A 15225-nucleotide genomic window follows, 5' to 3' on the forward strand; every position below is an offset into this window, starting at 1 on the left:
ATTCAATAATGGCTAATTTTTCGGGGGTGGGGGGAGTATGGCCTGAAGGAGGTTCCTTACATACATGACATTCTGGATGGGGGTCCCGGAGCGGGTGAGGAACCCTCGTGGCGCCCAGAGCTGTCCAAGGTCATGGGCCACCCCAAATGCGGAGCGGGAATCTGTATAAACATTGGCCTTTTTGTCCTTGGCTAAGATGCAGACTCGTATGACAGCAACAAGCTCTGCCTTTTGGGCAGAAACTGGGGGCTGGAGAGTGCCACTCTGGAGCGTGCGGTCGTCGTCGGCAACGGCGTAGCCGCAGAGGCGCTCCCCTGTCTCAGAGACCGTGAAATGTCATCCACGTACAAAGTGAGCTGTGGCCCCTGGAATAGCTGCATCTGAGAGGTCGGGACGCGGTTAGGTGAGAAAATAGTTCCATAGCAAATAGTCATGAGGAGGCTCAGTCAACGCAACGGAGGCCGTCTCTAAAAATGCAGCAGGGTTTACGGTATCACAGTATGCAAAGTTGAGGAGTGGGTGATTAAGTAATGCTATTTCATAACGGCTTAGTCTGGACTGAGTAAGATGTTGGGTTTGGTGGGTGGTCAGTAGCGCTACAATGGTATGGGACGAGTACACTGTAACTGGCTGTTGGAGGGTGATGTTGGAAACAGCCGTAACTAGGCAGTGAACGGCCGGGAGCGTCTGCGAACAGGGGGGTAATCCCTGCGCTACGGGGTTTAACTTAGTGGAATAATAGGCACCGGGCCTGCGTCTATCTCCATTAATCTGAGTGAGCACTGCGGTGGCGCAGCCATCAAAAACATTCACAAAAAGCTGGAACGGACGAGCCGAAGCTCTCGAGAGGGATTTTTTCAATTCCTTGAAAGCCTCTCTCTGTTGCTCAGTTAGCCCTAGGGGCCCTTTAAGCGTACGGGAAGCCAGAGGACTCAAATGTTTTGTATACAGAGCAACATTGGGAATCCACTGTCTGCAAAAGTTTACCAGCCCAAGGAAGGCACGCATGACTTTCGGCGTAGATGGCAGGGGCGTCACAGGGATTGGGGTTACCCTTTCTGGAGTGAGCTGCCTTTCGGTTGCACTCAAAAGGGTTCCCAGAAATCTCACTTGCCGCTGGGCTCTCTTTACATTTTGGGACGGGATCAGGTATCCTCATGAATGCAGAGCTTTCAGAAGCGTATTGGTGTCCTGCACGTTTGAGGTTTCTGACGGACTTGCCAGTAGGAGGTCAGCTACGTACTGTGTTACCGTAGAGCCCCCGGGTAATTGTAAATCTCTAAGCTGCCTGTGTAATACCTGTGAGAAAAATGGTGGGGGAGTGCACAGGTCCTTGGGGTAACCTAGTCCAAGTGTACTGCTGGTCTTGAAAGGTAGATGCAAAAAGGTACTGTGACTGAGGAGCAAGGGGTATTGCAAAAAGCGCATGCTGCAGATCAACTATAGTGAAAACTTGGTAATCCGGTGGAATATTGCTTAAAATCGTAGGGACCACCGGTTATATAGGCTGCACAATATCATGCCTTCGGTAATCATTCTCTCTCTCCGGGTCATCTTTACAAAGTTTAAACAATGGCGTGTTATTTACAGACCTATCTAATGTTTGCCCCATGTTTCCTAATCGGATGGTCAGCCGCCTCCTTTTCTCACTCCCATTTCAGGGTCCTGACCTTCGCGTGGGGGATTTCGTCTCTTAACAACCGGTCTGAGGCTGCGTGCTGATACTCCACAGTGCGGTTATACCACCTTATAATCTATAACCCCTACTCCCCGTTAATCTTGTGCTGTGTCTCTCTGCATCCACTTCAACGTCCTGACCTTCGCGTGGGGTATTTCCCCTCTTAACAACCCGTCTATAGCAGGGTGCTGAGACAGGCAAATTGTCACAATGTTCCCCAAAACGTATTTACAGCATCCGGACAGATTGCAGAGGAGAACCACTTCCCCTGTGTTTGACCAAACGTCCGCTCTGCCCTCTGCTGGTCAACTTACTGCGCTACACGCCCCGCACCCACCGCCCCCGCGCCAATTAGAATGGTTACCAGCTCCGAAACGTAATAGGTTACTGCCACTAACCCGCTGACCAATTTGCTGTAACACACTCAAAGAAAATGTAACAGATCACTTCCAATGATCCGCTGCCCAATTTGTTAGCACCGGCAGGCTTTAATATTCTCAATACTTCTTTGGGGACTCTAGCCCCTTACCTTACCTTTGTCGGGGACTCTAACCCCTTACCTTACCTTATACCTCATCGGGGACTCGAACCCTTCTTTTAAACTGTGGTACTCGGACGATCCTCAACTCAGGTTTCGAAAGGATTCCGTCAGATGATTAGCCGCCAGATGAGGGGATCGTCAGAGTGGGCAGTTAATGAGAGAGGTCAAGGTAAATCTTACCTTGTGGGCCCACCTGTCTCACGTCACCGCCACCGAGTCGACCGCTGACGCCGTCTCACGAGAGCTCTGATCTCGTCTTGGACTCCTGGCTGGCTCGCCAAATTGTCGTACTCGATCGGACCCGATGCAAGAACAAATGTACTACAAAAAACACTAACACACGTAATTCTTTTTCAAATCTTTATTCTTTACTCATAGCATGCTATGGGGGAAGTTACAGACTGATTTCCCAAAAGAGCCACTCCAGACACTGCCCTCGAATTAAACAATTCTCCACAATTTATAACATTGATAAGGTAGCAGGAAATCTTACGATTACAAATTTAGATAATATTAGAATCATTTTAATCACATATTAAGATACAATTAGATGTAAAATAATCATTGGTCAGTTAGTTATAATTATTTTAAGCCAAAGCTAGCCCCTCAGTTCCTCATTTGGACCCTTCCCCTTTTCTCCAGAACATCCTAGCCCCTACATTATACTTCCCATATTTAGCTGTACCTTGAGCTGCTTCTGCAAGATCAGATAGTTCCTTATTTGAGCCTTTGCCTGTCTTTAGACAACAATGACTAGTACGTCACCGGTTGCTGGGTAAAGCTTCTTCTTGACTGTCCAAAACAGTAAGCTAAGGCGCCCATAAAGTGATTGATCATTAATTAATCATTGTTCTTCGTCTATACCCGTATTTACCCCTTCACCCCAGCAGAGGGTTGTTAGAGATTACAGCAGGGCATTGATAGGATGCAGAATTGGGCTGGGAAGTGGAAGGTGGAGTTCAACTCAGATAAATGTGAAGCGGTTCATTGCGGTAGGTCAAATTTGAAGAAAACATATCATTAATCATAACAGTCTTGGCAGTGTTACGGATAAACGAGAGCTTGGACTCCGTGCCCATAGGACAGGCAAAGCTGCTGTGCAGGTTGTCAGTGTTGTTAAGAGGGTGTACAGCGTGATGGCCTTCATCAACCGTGGTATTGAGTGAATTCAAGAGCCTTGGGGTAATGTTGCAGCAAGAGACGTCTATAGTTGGATCCCACTTGGAGTACTACGTTCAGTTCTGGTCACCTCACTACAGGAAAGATGTGGATACTATGGAGAGAGTGCAGAGGAAACTTACAAGTCTGTTGCCTGGGTTGGGGAGCAGGCCTTATGAGAACAGGTTGAGTGAACCCGGCCTTTTCTCCTTGGAGCGACGGAGAAGGAGAGGTGACCTGATAGAGGTGTAAAAGATGGTGAGAGGAATTGATCGTGTGGATAGCCAGAGACTTGTTTCCCCCAGAGCTGAAGTGGCTACAACGAGTTCGCATAGTTTTAAGGTGCTTAGAAGAAGGTACATGTGTAATGTCGGGGGTATGTTTTTCCACACAGAGAGTGGCGGGTGAGCAGAATGCACTGCCAGCAAAGGTGGGAGATGCTGATGAAATAGGTTCTTTCAAGAGAGATGAGTAGATGAAGCTTGGAAAATAGAGAGCCTTGCGGCAGGGAAATTCTCAGCAGTTTTTACAGCAGTTTATATGATCGGTACAACACTCTGGGCCAAAGACCCTATAATGTGCCGTAGATTTCCGTGTTTCTCTGTCTTTATCAATACGTCCGTTAGAGGGAATAGAGCAATAGAAAATAACAATATGAAAATCTGCAGATTTATCTTTCTGGATAGGAGGAAATGACATGCTATCAGGTGTTGTTCGTTTTATTTAATGTAAAATCAATACTCTCAATAGTAGAAGAAGTTGTGCACTTTTTTATAAATTTGACCTGACAAATACTTCGAAGTTATTTCTTGTTGTATAAAAGGGATTGCAATTAAATGCCAACACCGATAAGAATATTGTTTTCGTGAATATATTAAGGTATCTAGATTTTAAGTAGCAAAGTAATCGCACTGAAAGTAGCAATCACTTTAAGATGGATTACAAGCATCGCCAAAGTATGCTACCTCAATATAAATGTACAATTTAATTCAAAACAATCATATGGAATTCTTCCCGCATTTATTATATTAGTTCCATAGTCTGCTGCTAATATTTGAGCACCGCACCCTTTATTGTGTATATATTGAACAATTCTACAACCGCGTACTTTACAGACAATAACATATAGAAAGTGCAAGCAAAAGAGAGCACATTTAGTTTTTTTTTGGTCTTCAACGGGCTGATGTGAAGTATGGGAATGAACCGTCGACGATTCGAGCTGCAAGTGATTTGGAAATCCTGGTGTGCTGTCGGTCATTTCATCATTGCTGTCAGTCGAAGAGAAAACATGGAAAGCCAGATGCAAGCGAATCTACGACTGGGCCTCTGTTCGAGCGAAAATGAGGGGCATCAAATTGAATAGAAAAACACAGTTTCACCAAACAAAGTAACTTTTGGAACAATGTTCAATGTGGAGTCAAAACAAACAATTTCTTTGAAACATCCATTGTTGGCGACAGATTGTCTGCAATATTTCTGGCTTACACAACCAGTCCGCTTCGACTTTTAAAAAGTAGCATATTAAAAGAACATGTGGAGTGTGCAATGTCACAAAATTCGCTTTAACCTTGGAAATCATATTCTGCACGCATAAAAACAGAGCTTCTCATAGGCCACTGACGGAAACTTGATGTATTTTTGGAAACAGAGTGTTAAACAGACACAAAAATACATCAGAAAATACAAGGCAACCAATGAATATATATTTCTGGTTACTGTGGATAGGCTAGAAGAAAGGAAAGAACTCGTCTTGTTCGTTCTGAACAATATCGGCAATTCAGGGTAGCAGAATATCAACACAACCACTGTCCGTCACGTTCACACAGTCTGAGCAATAAATTATGTCACTCACAACATCATTGCGATCGTCAGGAACCAGATCATGGAGCGATCATATATAAAACTTTATTTCTGCCGATTGCCGCTGTACAACAAATTACTTGGGATGATGAACTATTTTCTCATACTCCGAACATGCTCATTTATTTCATTTTTAAAGGACTATAATTCAAAGTAATTTAAAAGGAGGAAATCAATGATTTATTAAATTGAATGCTGACTACAGACTTCATTAACACTCTTCCTGTAACGCAAGATCCTCACAAAACCACGAGATTGTTCAATCACATCAATACACACATAGAAGGACAATTTTCTTTGCTGGGTTATGATTACAGACTGATTGAACCAAAGTAGAGCAAAATGAAAATAAGTGGACTGACCATGAATATTGGAAAACAACCCTTCAGGGTCTTGTAGATCATGACATGCACTATATAGATAGTCGTTGGTGTAATATTCGGCTTCATTAATGGAAGGAATGGATCCAGTAACTAAAATTCAATGAAAGAGATCATCAAGGTATTTGTTTGGTATTTTTCTTGTTTTTGTAATGAACACATCATTCAATCATCGCGTCAATGACTGTATCATCTTTACCTTAAATGGCATAATCATTGAATACCGTTCAATAGAAAGTGAAAAGGAAGATGCGCGTTCCGCCTTCAATTGCTAATGAAACAATCGATATGTGTTTATGGAATCGATTTTATTGCTAACTCGTTTGTGTATTGCTCTTGTTAACGCTTTCATTGACGGATGAAGGTGACTAAGACAAGCCTGCTGGAGGAGAATGAGGAAATATGTAGATAGAAAGACAGATAGATTGATAAAGTAATACAATGCAAAGGTATTTATCCCGGCCTTCCTTTAAGTGGAGACAGTTAATGTTATCGGTTACAGTTCAGTCGATATATTAAGCAAAAATAAAATCAGCTGAAGTGACTAAAGTCGTCATCCAATTAGCAGAACATTTTTATAGGGAAAATAGTTCAAGTTCCTAGTTAAATGTCTTCGTGCAAGAATGTGAGTCGGTACGTCCTTGGAAAGTTTGGTAGAGTGAACCATAGTTCGTGGTGGGTAAAGTATTGGAGAGGATAGTCAGCGACATAATTTACCTGCTTAAACCACACTCAGAATATCACGCTCAGTTCTGGTCAGCTCATTTTAGAAAGGTATGAATCCTCAGAGATAGTGTAGAAGAGATTGAACACAATGATTCCCGAACTAGGGGCAACAATTTATAAGTATAGATTGTTCGAGCTGGACCTTTCCTCCTTAGAGGCTTTTCCCAGATCGGAAGTGGTTAATATGAGGAAGCTACCTTTAACCTGATTCGAAGAAAGAACGCAGTGTTGTCAGTGGTAATTTTGCTAGATAGATAGGGGTGAAAGCGTGGAACGCCCTTTCGCGCTGGTATTGGAGATAGATATATTAGGGCCATTTAAGAAACTTTTATGTGGCCACATGTGGTCCATTGCTTTATGTGAAAGCAACTAAAGAATGTGTAGGAAGGGAGAGCAAAATTGATCCCGTGTAAGTTAACAGGTCGGCACAACACCGTGAGCATAAGGAACCGTACTGTGCCATATTGCTCGATGTTCAATGTTCTCCGTTCTGCATTCTACTGGCGAACAGGGAAAAGTTCAGAATTCGGAATTGCTGAGAAAAGTGCGAGTTATTTCAGGAAAGAAGAAAGGAAATGCCTCTAATACTCTGAAATATTGGAGACTATATCAGCAGATGCTGGCAGAGTATGCTTCAGATTTCTATTATCCATTGAGCTTCCGTACGTTGATCGTGAGTAATATCATACCACTCCAGACTCCACACTCAGACAGCTGATACCTGGTTCTCAGCATCCTTCATAATTCATATCTATTGTGCCGTCGAACAATCTATATGGCTTTTCATCATCTACTTACCGCATCTACTTATGTCCTCGAAGCTTCTGACTTAATTTCTCACGTGCCATAAGGTTTCCTTTCCCCTCATCCGGTCTCGCCTATCACCTGCCAACCTGTACTCCTTCCCCATGCTCCATCTCCTTATTTTGGCTTCTGTAACTCCTTTACAGAGCTAATAAAGTGTTTTGGTTCGAAACGTTGACAGTTCATTCTCCACCATAGGTGCACCTTGATCTGCTGAGTTCCAGTAGAACATTGTGTGCTTTGCTCAAGATTTTCAGCATCCGCAGAATCTCTTGTGTTTATTGTATGACATCACACTATTATTTTTCTTGTTACAATTTCATTTCTGAAGTTCCTATACAGCCATGTGTGTGTGTGTGTGTGTGTGTGTGTGTGTGTGTGTGTGTGTGTGTGTTTTATTATTATTGCTTGATTTTGTTACCAATATTGGATGAATTGAGACGGTATCAATTTGTGCATAGCGGATTCCGTGTCATACTACACACCTGAACCTTGCATCTCAGTAAATTTCTTGAATGGTGGAATATTCTCAATTTCCTCGTAAATTGCTTGGTAAAAGTCAACAGGTGATCCATAGCCACTCATTAGTGCATCTAATAAAGAGAGAGTGGGGATGAACATCAGCATAAACGAATTTGTACATGAACATTATGCTTAAACTAAAATTAATTAAAATGATCTTAGTCAAGGTGAAGAGTTAGTGAACGTGATCGTTGAATCAACCGATGTGTGGATGATGCCTCTGGCCAATCAACCGAATAAGTTTGGCATCAGAAAGATGAAAAGAAGGGTACGGAATAATGAGCATATTTCCGATTATTGTTTAATAGTGAATACACATCACATTTGAATCGATGACAAGTTTAATATTATGATTAGATAGATGCGAATGCCATCATTAATGGTAGTGGATGAAGACAGGATGGAAATTTAGAGGTCACTCCAGAACATGACAGAGAAAGCCTGGCTGTGTTGAAGAAATATAACAGCATCGTGAATATGGAATGATGAAATGATAAGATGATGAAGAATGGGGAAAATGCCTCCTCTTACTTCGATTGGGAGAACCGAATCAGAATATTCGAGGATACAGAGCAGATTCTTGAAATTTATACTTCCAGGTGTTCAGAGCATGGATGTATTACAGTGAGATACACAGTAAGGTAGCCACTTAACAAATCAGATTTAACCATTTTCCATTACTACATAATGAAAATTTATCATAACTCCACGATCACTAAGGGCCAGTGAAAACCACCATTACAAATGTCCCACGGAAGGCAAATAAATTCCCAACAAAAGCGATGAAAACATATTTAAGTTTAGTCATGTTTGCACAAAGATCATGTTTTGGGAAACCCCAAAAAAACTGAAAACGTCACAATAAAACGTCGATGTGAAGATTGGCCCTCACCACTGATTGCTGACCGTCTCCTTGCTATCGTCACCAGTATCAATAACTCAATGATGAATACAGATCCAAGGGTTATGCAGACAGTGACCATGATGGATGGGGTCCAGTTTCCAAAATCTTAAAACGAAAAATAAAAACATGTATTTCGATAAACACGAAACAAACACTATACATCCAATGCAACGAAATTTTGAGCGATCTTTAATGAACTTAATCATACATTCAGTTATCACGATTTTTAAAAGTTATATCCCTATGTATTTCATGACAGAAAGAGCGGAGCGGAGACACAAAGACTATTTCACAATAAAGCCTGATATGTCAAAAGTATTTCCCAGCACAGTAAACCTTCTCTCCTCCACCTGGTATCAGATCAGGATAAACACCCCAAGTAACGTCGTGTTCAAATTCCATTTCCCCGCACATTGCTGGATTGAAACAGCAAGAAGGAAGGTGAGTTTAATTATAAGAAAACATTTCCAGGAAAAAAAAATATTTCATCGTACTTATCCTTGCATTTCTTGTTAACCACCTCTAATCAGCACAGAGAGATTTAGCTAGTAATGGTGCACGGTTAAGTGTACACTCAATGAATTCAGAAAATATTGGAAAGCTGCCGATTATTATCACTGACACTCTGTTTGTAACCAGCAGCTGCGGAATTATTTTCATTCCAATTATGCACTTATACGCCAGGCCCACATAGCGAGATTGGTCTTTATGAAGGCAGAGCAATACTGAGGAAATGGGATCTTATACCCTTACTATTTCTTCCTGCACGGGTGCATGCAGGGTCCAAAAATAAGACTGAGCACTTGCACTGTTACAAATCGTCACCAAATCTCGAATACTATTTCGGGTCCGACATATTATTCAACTCTATTGCCGTTGAGCACACATTATATGCAGCGCCTTCGCAGGATAACTAAATAATCATCAGACCATGCTCGCTTCTCACTGATGCGATGTACCGGAGCCTTGGGTCCTCACAACTGGGCTCAGAAATAATTATTACCTCTCAACCACCATGCTCCTGATAGGGTGCATAACTTCAATTATTCCAGTGGTAAACTGATTCCACAACCTATAATTTCTTTCAAGGGTTACATAACTCTTGTTCTCAGCATTAATTTTTACTGATCAACTTGTTGACATTTTTTTCTGATTTTGCATTTGCGTACTTAGTTGCTTTTTGCTATTTGTTATTTTTCCGCGCTTGTTTCTGAGTAGTTCTTTAAAGATTCTGTTGCGTTTCTATACATGTACAGTGAATGCCGTAAGAAAATGAATCTCAAGGCAGTATATGACGATATATGGATATTTGGTAACAAATTTCCTTTGAACTTTAATATTTAGTATCTGCAAACACCAAAACTTTCTCAAGAGTATTGGACGAGCAACTAGTTGATTCACAGAAAATGTCTGACCGGGAGTGGAGATCATGTTTTTAACAATTCTGCATATTCCTGCTTAAAATATTTGAGAAGACGATCAGGATCCCATACAGTTTCTAAAGTATCCATTGTGAACTCAGCAATTAGGAAATACGAATAATCAATTCTTGATATCTGCAGCATAGATGCGAAATGTAAGCGTCAAAATCCATACCTGAATTGTTGCGTTCAGTGGGAGTCAGTCCGGAACCTGTGTACATATTGCAAAGAAGTTTCAGAAAACGCATCTCTATTGGTGTTTATATTGGATATTTCTCATTCCGAAATTAACAAATCATTTGGAGGGAAATTGGAAATGTCAGTCAAAGCATAGAGCATACCAGAACAAAGAACGATGACATCTTCTTTGTGATCACAGTCATGTTGACCAAATGATGAGGAACGACAGCTGGACAGAAAAGATTCACTTCCCGTGCATTTGACTTCATCAAGCCAGACAGGACCGGCTGCCTGGGTCATTTTAACATCTTCTGGAGCCCAGAGAGCAAGGCCACACCTTAGCTGTCTGCAGACGACATTGGCATCAGCCAGATCCCAAGAGTCGTCACACACCGTGCCCCAGCTGTCATTAAACCAGACCTCAAGCTTTCCGGAGCAGTTGTGATTGCCGTTAACAAGACGCAATGGAACATCTAGGTATGAAACAATAAAATTGAGATTTATTTAATAATTAGTCTGGGAATCAGAAGTTCGTCAGAGAGAAAATAGAACTAATTATAGAACGCAAGGGCAGGCACCTCGGCCCACCATTTCTTTATACAACACTGCCAAATTATACCACCTCTCTTCTGCCTCACATAATCGATATCGCTCAAATACTTACACTTGCCTACTCCAGCTGAAAGCCTTTTAATCACGATAACTGTAAATATTTCTATTATCACTCCTCAAAACCTGCTCCAAGCAATATCATTCTCAATTTACCAATAAAGGTTTTCCTCTACCACTTCATTTAAGCCGTCATCTGTCACCTTAAATACGTCCATTAATATTTGATTTTTTTTTTACAATGGTTCAGACTCTCTACCTGGCCTGTCTCACCTAATGATACGTATCTATTGGGACTCATTTTAGGTGCAGAATGAGTCCCAAGTGTTTCCATTCCTTCTTATCCAGGCAGACTCTGAGTAAATCTCTTTTATAAACCCCACATGCTTCTTGAAATGCGACGAATGGAAATATAAATGATATAAAAGCATTGCTTTTCATATCCACAAATAGTTTATGAAGTCCATTCATTGTTGATCGAACAGGCAACATATCTTATTCTTATCACTAGTGTCCGATTAATGAAGGCATTACGTCACAGACCTTGCTCTTCAACTCATACTTCATCATGAAATGCTGAAAGACATGATGAAGGACAAAACCAATTTCACTGTCAGCCAGTTTGTTTTTTGTCTTCAGTTCATACCGGCGAAACAAAAAACACTCGAATACAGCTCATGCACATCTTTCAACTCCAACCATAAATTGTGGGCGTTATATATACGTCGTCCTATGTTCCCTCTAGTTAACCACTTGTGTTATTTTGGTTATGTAATACAGATTGCCTTGCTCTCTCATTTTCTCATATTTCCAACGAAATAGATATCTTTTATCTATTGATCGTAGCCTTTATTCATCTTTCTATATTGCCCAATAACCCGACCGTCTTTATGTATCCTGCGGTTTAGATATATTTACTTCATTTGTTTTATCCAAATCAACAATGTCTCTCGCCTTTGACTATCTCCATACTTTCCCTCGTTCACTTCCCTCCTTCCAAGGTAATACCGATTCCCAAGTCCGTCCAGCTGGTCAGAAGACAATTCCTGCATATCATTTATAATCTTGCCTGATAACAAATGTTCCCGAGGAATTCCAATTAACTCCCTCTATCTTCTGTCTGGACATGGAATTCGTTACAATTCACTCCCCTTTGGCAGTGCTCAACAGAGTCGTGGGAAACCAGGATTCTGGTCAATGCGCGCCCAATTTCGTAGTGGGCAAGAGGAACGAAATTTATTTTTCTGATAGCGGCATTAATACAAGGTTTACTGATTTCAGCAAAGAAGTTTTCGAATTCGTCACCTTTTAAAGGGAAAGAGGAGAATGCGTTTTCTTGCAAGCAGCCTGTTTCAGCGATTCCCTCCGTCATATTGGTTTCTGTTGACAAAATAAATATTTTGACGAATTTATACATAAATATGTAAAACGTAAATAGATATAAGACTGTCTTATTTACCTTCGCAAGCAACTCCTGCATCCTCAGTATGGTCACACTGGTGTTTTCCCCACGGTTGCGACTGACACTGCCAAAGGGTCGATTCGTGTGAAGTACATTCAATCTCATCCAACCATATAGGTCCACGTCCCTTTCCAAATTGATATGAGCCAGGATAAATATTATTCATTGGTCCACATTTCATTTGTTTGCAAATCACTTCTGCAGACTTGCCATAAAGGTTCGTGGAACAGACTGTTCCCCAGGTCCCGTTGTACCACACTTCAATTCGTCCTTTGCATCGACTACCTCCGTCCTGCAGGCGCAACTTTTTGTGCTCTGATAAGGATGCATTTGAAGACAAAAGTTGTCGCAAAATTAGCATACAATGGGAAACGCGTTTTTTTTTCTACTTCTGCAACAGAAATTAGCCGTGTGTGTGTGTGTGTGTGTGTGTGTGTCTGTGTGTGTCGAACAAAGATAAAAAAAATAAAATGAGCACATTCAGTAGGAAGTTATTGATTAGCAAAATTAATGAACCCAGGAAGCACGGAGTGATATATTGTGCTGAATTACTGAAAGGAGGGTACGGGTTAGTGACGGAAAATTGAGGAATAGAAGATCGAGCGTCTGATACTGGAATCTTATCGGATTCACCAACAATTGAGAATGGTAAATATTTGAATTCATTTAAGGAAGAAGTATGAAGAGCAGGGAGAATCTGTCCATCCTCTGTCCTTAACGAAAAGTATGAATTGAGACATTGGAAATATGTTGACCGACAGAAACCGTCACTTGCTCTTCAGGGCAAAAAAAAACGTGGTTAAGTGTTTTGACTGTCCCTCAGTACCTCATTCTTAAGACCGCACCTACTAAATCCAGACTAGTAACAGACTGTGATGAAATAAAGGCGGCGGCGAAATTACTATATTATTTTCATTTATTCTATCCCCCGATTCGATAAGAGTGTTTGAAACTGATTTTAGGATTTATTTGTGTGTATATATATATATATTCCAGGCATTATCTTCGGAGATTCTAATGTAATCACCTACACTATTTAATCGAATGCAAATCACCAGTGTTTTGAATTCGGAAAAGCTGACCTCACATTAGCTTCTGGCTTTTTGCCACTTCATTTAGCCACAGCTACTCTGATTGTGTTATCTGTCTTTTATTCCTTTCTGCGACAATACAACTCAATAGAATATTCGTCTTCTCTGGACACACTACAGCCTTCTAGTCTCGGTATCAAATTTCTACCGTTGGCTCTTTTAGTTGATTTTGTTTACAGATATTATTTTACTCCTGACTTTTTTCCCAATTAATTCAGTAAGTGAGAAGGAGAGGTAAAGAAACATGGGGAAAAAGAAACAATGGGAATTGAAAAAACAATGCTATGTTTTTGAATCTTTTTTTCGGGGTTTTATTATACGGAATTTCCATCGATCCGATTTGATAAATTGTATTATTCTGTCTCTCCTGATTTGGACTGCTATGTTATTTCTAGTCACTAGATGGCCCTGCTTACTCGTATGTTCACAGCAACTTACTACTGCTTTGCTAAGTAATTGAATTTCATCATGAGATCGGGTATTTAAGAATCGTTTGCATATTTTAGTCTGAAACACTTTGCTACGGGTCGAAGGAATTTGGATCAATATTTGAATCTATCTTTTGTAAGAACGCCTAGCAGTATTTTTTTTTTTCACAGCTCCTCGAGTAGTGTAACGAGTTGGTGAACAGTCAGTCAACCATCAAACTACACCGATACATAGACTGGAGATTATTTATTTGCCTCGCTTGAGTAAAGAAAACGGGGAAGCACTTGAGCGACGGCAGAAGAATTATTAGGCAGAATCAATACTGAAATCAGGATGATTAATGTTATGACATTAGTAATGGGAAATATAAACATTCCAGATACATAGGGAATAAGTTTAATGTTTCTGCGTACGTGTGCTCCACGCATTATCAACATTTAGACAGTTCATTCTGGCCCAATCGTCTCCTGTCCAGTTTTACATTATTTATTACATCTCCGTAGTCATGGCGTGCTGCACAGACAAAGAAAAGTAAATTTAAAGAAAATTGAAATGTTCTTTACCAGAGCATGTCAATGTCACAGCTTCTTTTTGACTGCAGTCATGTTCGGCCCATGGTGCTGATGGACATTCCCAGAGAAATGTTTCGTTACCCGAGCATCTCACTTCATCTAACCAAACTGGGGGAGGGCGTCTTCCGCAGTAACCGTGAGTTTTATACTCCAAAGCATATCCACAACCCAGTTGTCTGCAGACCACGTTGGCGTCGACCAGATCCCAGGAGTCGTCACAAACCATGCCCCAAGATCCACGGTAATAAACCTCTAGCTGACCAGCACATGGATCTTCACTTCCGGAGAGTCGTAACTGCAAGTGGCCTATCGAACAGTAATATGGAAAGTAAATCAATACATTGGAAAGTAGAAACATCACCGGCTTCTCGTTTCTAAAGATGATTCTGGGATTATTATTATTGCTCTTAAAAAGAGCTGTGCCACGTTGTAACAATTATTCCAGAACTTGAAAATGTTTGAAATCCAAGTATAAAATGTAAAAGTTTGGATGAATACAACATATGAAGAAACGTAGAGTTGCTTCTATCATTAAGGACGGAACTCAGAGGCTGGTAGTTGGACGTTTTCCCACATCTGCTATCATTCCATTTTCCTGCTTTTCGCACAAACGAGGAAACTACAAGCGAGTTAGCCGGATCTCAGTGTTTGTAAATGTATTGGGATCTATTATCAATGAGAATGCAGAAGACAAACACATGTCTGACAAATGTACTTGCCTGACAAATCTGTTGGAATTATTTGAAGAAATAATAAGTAGGATCGACAGAGGAGAAGCGGTTGATTTTGCGGTACTTGGATCTTCAAACGGCCATCGTCAACCTGCCGCACATGTGGCTGCTTAACGAGTTAGAGCCCGTGGTATTAAAGGAAATATTCTAGGATGGA

General features: G+C 41.1%; 1 protein-coding gene and 1 long non-coding RNA gene across 2 annotated transcripts; both read right to left on the reverse strand.

Moving 5' to 3' along the window:
• Positions 1 to 2633: 2633 nt before the first annotated feature.
• Positions 2634 to 12113, reverse strand: LOC140206796 (antigen WC1.1-like). The gene is made up of 7 exons (XM_072275020.1): positions 12089 to 12113; positions 10336 to 10647; positions 10170 to 10205; positions 8562 to 8678; positions 7633 to 7740; positions 5600 to 5710; positions 2634 to 4703 (listed from the first exon to the last, which is right to left on the reverse strand). Exons 2-7 carry the CDS (start codon positions 10472 to 10474, stop codon positions 4690 to 4692), a joined length of 525 nt encoding a protein of 174 aa, XP_072131121.1. The 5' UTR covers positions 10475 to 10647; positions 12089 to 12113; the 3' UTR covers positions 2634 to 4689.
• A 13-nt stretch (positions 12114 to 12126) lies between these two features.
• LOC140206798 (uncharacterized) lies at positions 12127 to 14639 on the reverse strand. Its single transcript, XR_011888388.1, has 3 exons — positions 14329 to 14639; positions 12243 to 12560; positions 12127 to 12163 (listed from the first exon to the last, which is right to left on the reverse strand). It is a non-coding gene; the product is annotated as an uncharacterized lncRNA (long non-coding RNA).
• Positions 14640 to 15225: the final 586 nt, after the last annotated feature.

The sequence above is a fragment of the Mobula birostris genome, chromosome 13, assembly GCF_030028105.1.
Source record: "Mobula birostris isolate sMobBir1 chromosome 13, sMobBir1.hap1, whole genome shotgun sequence".
Lineage (NCBI taxonomy): Eukaryota > Metazoa > Chordata > Chondrichthyes > Myliobatiformes > Myliobatidae > Mobula > Mobula birostris.